Source organism: Wyeomyia smithii, unplaced genomic scaffold, assembly GCF_029784165.1.
Source record: "Wyeomyia smithii strain HCP4-BCI-WySm-NY-G18 unplaced genomic scaffold, ASM2978416v1 HiC_scaffold_29, whole genome shotgun sequence".
In the NCBI taxonomy this organism is placed as follows: Eukaryota; Metazoa; Arthropoda; class Insecta; order Diptera; family Culicidae; genus Wyeomyia; species Wyeomyia smithii.
Window position 1 is genome coordinate 18,074 of NW_026599166.1, and position 6,927 is coordinate 25,000.

The following is a 6,927-nucleotide window of genomic DNA, read 5'->3' on the forward strand; positions in this document are numbered from 1 at the left end:
CATTTCGAGCTGCTCACTCAGCGAAGGAAATAGGCAGTAAAGTTTGTGCCGTTTCTCATTTTATATAATTCTGCATGCAGAGTTTTCCAGCGCTCTGTGTACGCACGAGAGGAAAATTTGAAATGAACTTTTTTTACGATCGGTAATCCAAGAATGTGTAGGGCTGAAGTTTGATCAGTGCGTAATAAACAGATTAGTTTAGGACTTTGACTTTAAGGTCGTAGCATATTTTCAGACCCTGTGTGTCCACCCGACTGTACTCTATCGATTTTATGCCCAATATGGCATGTGATGTAGTTTCGTTAATACTGTATGTGCATTTCTACTTTGTTGTTCTGTTACATAACAGTTTATATAAATACATGTGCCTCTGAAATCCACTGAAACCAAGGACCGCGGATTGTAGTGGTATGCGGGGATCCAACCGCATCAAGTGGGCACATAAACTCTCACGCAATGCGTATGCCCCCAATCGTTCGCCAGGACGCACGAAAAAAAGCTTCCTGCCACCGAGAACAGAGACGGAATTTTCCACCTCAATCAACCCAACCTCCCGTTTGTTCACTTATGTAAAAAGTCTCAAAAGATCCCAAGACGTCGGCTTCCTATATACGTCAAAGCTGAAGCTCAGTAAACCAGACGAAAAAGCTTCCAACGATTGATCAAACAAAGCTCTTCCTTCGTTCGGAGGAAATCGGTGGCCGAGTTTCTGAGAAGCCAGAAAAACTAAGCACCGTTTTTTTTTCATCGATAGCACGAGAATTATGTGGATAGAACTTTTCCTTCGAATCCCACGGGATGAACTCAAACGAAAGAGAAAGTTGACTTCGCTTTTGCTTCACGCATTACTTGGAGGACTTAGTTAAAAAAAAAACTTCGGCGGAGCAGTTCACTGCACTCCCAACCTTCCCCTGTAAAACCCACTCGACTCCAACTCTCGCGGTAGTTTCCTACAACACAATTATGAATGAATTTTCATCATTTATCACTTGTCGCGAAGACATTCCTACCCTTTCCATATACCGACAACACATTTTTCACAACGCAGAAGAGAGATATGCTTTTTTGCTGACTGCTTCTGCTCTCTTTTAGCTAGCCCAGGCTTCTAGATCGAATTTCCCCTTCCCTGCAGCAAACAACAGAGCATTGGATCCGGCGGCGGTAGCAAAAAGGTCAATCACTTGACTGTGTGTATCGTAATTCAATTTTTCATGAATGAATACCCGTCTCAGAGCACCCCTGAACCGTTCCAGTTGCAGCGGCGTAGAGGGTAGGAGGAAACGAACGAGCAGGACTTAGTTGTAAACACAAACCATATGATTTTTATGATCGTTTATCGCTGCCTTTTAATTTATGTATTATTGTTTGTGTGTCATTCATTCGATTCGATTGCCTGCTCTGTTTCGCATTACTAGAATGCCCGATTTTCCGTTGTCCTATCCACCCCGGTGAGATCGGTCGGCTTCTCTGGGGTAAGATGTTGTTTACGTATTTACAGTTTTGGCAAATCCAGTGAGGTATTGTTGTCTCTTTGGGATTGGGCTGTTGGTGTTCGAGCATCTTTTTACTTATTATTATACTTCCACCTTTCTTGTGCTGCTGGAAAGGCTGGTTGACACGCGCCAATAATGGTGTAACGTATTCAAGCTGAGTTGAGTTTTAATTGTGGTATTTTTGTTTTGCTTTTCTTTTCAGATTCTACTAAAATGGGTCTTCAAGTGGCAGCCAACAGTAACGGTAGTAATAAGCGCAAATATGAAGCTGTAAGCGCTGCAGCCAATGCGGATGAGTGTAAAGACAATGACGACATCGTTGATGGCCAAGAAGCGTCAACGGATGAAGCAAGTGCGAGTAAGCAACCCCGGCTAGACGACACAGTCGAGCAAGAAACAACGCAGCTGAAGATAGTAGAGTCCTCCACAACGAACAGTAGTAACAACGCCATGACGATTCCAGCAGAGCCTACAATGGGCGAAGAAACGACTGCCACGGTTCAAATCAACAGTCCTCTGATATTACCGCTGGCAACACCCGCAGAGGACAGCATAGCCAAGCTGGAGGCGGTCGTTATTCCCGGAGAAGCAAACTGGAACTGTGAACCAATTGTCGATCCTATTAGTAAGCTTCAAGCCGTAGCAGTTCCTGGTGAAGCTTGGGGATCAGATAGCACGCGATCAACATTGGCTACTACTTTGCTGGCAGCAGATGACCTGGATGACGATGACGACGATTTTGAGGATGAATTCGATGACGACGAAACGATATTACCTAGTTATTCACCTATTCGTTATCCATGTTCCCCGAATCGGGGCGGTTACATACCAGCTTATCCTAAACCTGGATACTTTCCAGAGCCATACCAGAATTGTTCCCGGACAAACTCAGCAAACAATGGTGCTCAGCAATATGCAAACCGAGGTTATGGCTGGAGTCAGCATGGCTACTATTCTCCACCATATGAAGCACCTTCCTCTCAGCAAACAATCCGTTGCGCAGAAAACGGAAAGTCATACTTCGAGTTGGGCAGCGCAAATTACAGTAGCGTTAATCAGTTTGGCGCTCCACCGAGGCACCTGAAGCGATGTTGTGATGGTCGCAATATGTCGTGCAATAATAAGCAGTGCTATAAGGAACGTCGCTTGAAGATGATGAATCTCTCCATGTTCAAGCTGGCGAGGTTCCGTCAAGCTTCCGATCAGTCACTGTACAGATCAGTGCTAATATGCAACACGCTTAAATCTATCGAACGTGAAATTGATCACGAGAACAAGGAATTCAGCCACCAGCAGCACTTACAGCAGCAACAGCATACGCATCATTATCACACACCTCCACCGCACCACCTGCATCATACTCATCATCAACACCCGCCACCACCACCACCATCTTCGTCGCCATCTTCCGACTCCACGGAATATGGAAACGGCCCTACGTACAACAACTGTCGGGTCGCATTTTCTGATAAACAGTCGCAACCATCTCCTAAGTTTAGTGAAATCGGCAATGGTGGCAGCACTAACTATAGTAGACTTCAAGGCAGCAATACAACGACGCAGTCGTCTTCAACGTATGGCAATGGTACGAGCTGTGCCGCCGAACAGCAGCAATCGACCACTATAACTACGCAATTATCGTCCTACGACCAGCAACAACCGCAGCAACATGGCTCCCTAAGTACTGCGTCTGCAACAACCGCACCGAGTCCACATCATCATCATCATCATCCTTTAAAAGATCCGCACTCTGGTCGGGCAACTCCTTTCCCGTCTGGTACTGGTGGTGCTCTGGCCGGTAACGGCTACCACGACAGTGATTCTGGCTTCGGTGACGACGACTGTACCCGCCCAATCAACTGGGGATCGGTGCTAAGCTTGTCCTCACAATCGGCATTAGATCCGCTGAACAACAACGACCTTTTTGTAACCTCTCCGAGTGTCGCGGTCAGCGTTGTAAACGACAGCCATCACACCGCCAGCGCGACGGTACTAGCTAATAACGATAATTGTGATAGTAATAGTAGTTTAGTGTTAAGTCAATCCACGACGTCAACCTCCTGCCTAGCTAGCAGCGAAACCGACGACGTTTCCGTTAGTAGTGTAAACAATAGTGATAGCAGTAGCGAAAGCAATCATCCCCATCCGTTGGATAGTACTAATGCGGTTAGTTCCTCCGGCACTAGCTCTTCTGCCACCACAACCTTGACCTCTCTGACTACCCTAACCACTACCAGTCATTGTGATCTTAATCTTACGACACTCACCACTTCGCCCTCTCCTTTACTATCTTCCTGCGCTTCCGCTCTCCAATACCATACCAGCACCACCGGTTCTAGCTGGGATCTGGCATATCTGGACATGGATCTCGGCACTACGCACGAGTTATACGACATGTTTCCAAACTGCTACAAAATAACCTCGTTCAACTCCGATGTCGATATGCTTGGCCTGAAATCACCCATGCTAGAACCGAGCAAGGTAGTCTGTGATAACGATATGGATTCGTTTACAACCCACATCATGGTTGGAAGTTAGTATTAAGCCCATGAAGATATTTCCAACCAACCAACCGAGGTCGGTAAGCGCGCTTGCTCAAAACCTGAACCCACCTCCACCATGACGCCCGAAATACGTTAAACTTATATGTTCATCATCTAAATGTCATGTCCATACCCGAGAATGTGCAGAACGAAAAAAAAACACTGGCGCTTAATCTCAGGTTGTGAAGGCTGTGTTATACATTATTAGGTTTTTGTTTCGGTTCAACAATGACCCCTAGCTAAGTTCTAGCAAAACCAGGTATACTGCAGCAAACCAAAATTGAAGGTTGTTTTTTTATAATTGCTATAATTTCCTTCTCCTTTACAATCCATCGGGAATACGATTGAAATTAACGTAAATAACCAGCGTACAAAACGGCAGAGCTACAAAGCGCTACAAAATCAACACAAACTGCTTCTGTCACTATTGGTTCCTTATTAGGATTAAACAATTACTGCGGTAAAACAAACTAATGTTAATAAACGTGACGAAGTGATGGAAACAAACACAAGGAATTGTACAATAGTTTTATGAACAACAAATCGCAACGACTGCAGCGGGTCCGCCATTGTAAAAGTTTGTACGACACATTGCTTCTGGTCATACCAAAATCTCCAACTCTCCAGATCAGCGTTAATTAACAACATTACACGTAGAACGATCCACGAGTGCCATAAATCTACTTCTACGCTACGAGAAAACTTACAATGCCGATCCAGCTGTTCGTTGAAATCTTGGAAATACCTAAATCTATGAAGCAACGTCTCAGCCGCTGCTACTTACTAGTCTCGCCAGATTGAAATTAACTATCATCGACTTATTACCGGTAGCTGTTAATCTTCGATTGCATTCCAGTTCATACTTAGTTTCACAACGATTTCAATAGTTATGTACGGTTAAAGCTCAAACTGGCGCTGCTTCATGGTCCTAGGATATACCGACTTCCTGTCACTGAGTGTTTCAAGAATACTCTCAGTATGGAAAATAGCGTCAATTCTGGTGATGTATTTTCAACCACAATCAACTAAAGTATTTTACATTTTATATGAAAAAAATCAAGCTGCTTTTGTACATACTGTACGTAACATGAAAGCTGGATAGGGTCAATTGGTTTCTGTTAACCAATGTTCACCAACTGACTAACGAGCGGCAATCAATCGTGCGGGCTAACTTTGGGCAAGGGATAACTCTACTTTGCATTGAAAAAAAGAAAGAGAAAGCAAACCAAATCTAGTCCTTGTCAATCTTTAAATCAAATTTTTCATTTTTATTTTTTTGCCGATTGCCTCATCGACATTTTGTTATTATATTTTTTTTTTGCAAATAAGTAAAGTCAGTCGAGAAAACTGTTTGTAAATAATAAAACAAAACGAGGATGACAAAATGAGATATACTATGAACAAAAAGTTTGGATTTTAAAACAAAAATAGGCAAACCCATCCTTGATGTTATTTAAACAAGTAAATGAACAAAATTGTACTATAAGAGATTATATATACCTAATCAATATATTGTAACAAAACGGCAAATTAACGTGTAGAATAACTAGGAAAAAAAAACAAAATTAGTATGGTTCCTGGTGACGCCAGATAAGTGAATACACAGGAAACGGTTACACAAACATGTTGCATCCAAAATTGTACATTATACTTCCCGCAAGTGTAAACAGGCAGGCAGCAAGGGAATGAAATGTAAAAGTTCATTTTGCCTGATCGTAAACGAATGAATCGTTTAGAGTTATATTTGAAAATAAGAATAATTTATTGAATTTATTATATACATGTAAATATGAAAAAGTGAAAACAAATATAAATAAAAAGAAAGAAATAAACAAAATTTAAAACACAACTCGTTAGACTATTTTATAGAAAAAAACATATCACATACCAAACCTTAAAAATCCCTTAAAATTCAGTCAACCTCAGTCGTATTTTGTTATAGTTGGTATAACAAAAATAGGTTCCAACGTATTTTTGTTTACAATTTAAAATCATTTGTACGATGACAATCGGTATGTTTTTCAAATATTGTTTATAAATTTAAATAAAAAAGTAAAGGTTTTCATAGAAAAGTAAGCTCTCAAAACCCAGATTATACTCACATCACAGTAATTTAAATCATTGTCATTGTTAAGTGTATAGCCCCTGCTTTCCGCTAAGCCAGCATATTTAGGGACTAACCCCCTGGTCGTTGCACGTATCGGCATGTGCGAACTCTAGACTCTCATGGTTGGTCGTATCCGGATCCTCCCCTGGGTAGGCACGATGTCCGGCCAGGTTCTGGTACATTAACTCATTAATCCCACCCACATCCTCATTCAGTTGCATTCGAAAATGTTTTGGAAAATATTCCAGAAAAATTTGAGAACTTAGTGAACAAATTAAACGCGTAATTGCATTTTGTATTATTACCAATAATTGGAATACTCTGAATTGGCCATTACATTGTCTATTATATTGCTTAAGGTGGGTAATTCATCATAAGAAATTGACCGAATATTCGCTATCATGCAGGGATGGTTCCAGTCAGGCACTCGTAATCATTTAATATAAATATATTATTGTTATTATTTTCACTCACCTTTTTGTTGTGTTAGCCTTTTCCGTACTCACGTGTCCTCCAATTGTTCTTGATTGTATTGTTAATCGGGATCGGTTTCCGACGAAGAATCATCGGATGTTTCAAGGTGAAGATGATCATGTTGCGGTTCTGGGTGGGTTTCTTCGTCTTCTGAGTCAGTAAAACCAAGAAAGTCCTCTTCGTATTTCTCCAGTTCTGACACTTCTTCAGATATTGAATACATCATGTTGTTAAGGAATGATTTTATTCTTTTCCTATCTTCAGCTACGTAACGAATGTGTTCAGCTGAGACTCTTGTGCATGATACATC

General features: G+C 41.7%; 1 protein-coding gene across 1 annotated transcript; it reads left to right on the plus strand.

Annotated features, from left to right (window-relative positions):
* Positions 1 to 1,287: 1,287 nt before the first annotated feature.
* LOC129733754 (uncharacterized) lies at positions 1,288 to 5,885 on the plus strand. Its single transcript, XM_055695278.1, has 2 exons — positions 1,288 to 1,472; positions 1,696 to 5,885. The coding sequence occupies exon 2, from the start codon at positions 1,707 to 1,709 to the stop codon at positions 4,029 to 4,031; it is 2,325 nt and encodes a 774-aa protein (XP_055551253.1). The 5' UTR covers positions 1,288 to 1,472; positions 1,696 to 1,706; the 3' UTR covers positions 4,032 to 5,885.
* Positions 5,886 to 6,927: the final 1,042 nt, after the last annotated feature.

Excerpts from the sequence above, each read along its gene's own strand:
- LOC129733754 (XM_055695278.1), top strand. The coding sequence starts at position 1,707 with ATGGGTCTTCAAGTGGCAGCCAACAGTAACGGTAGTAATAAGCGCAAA.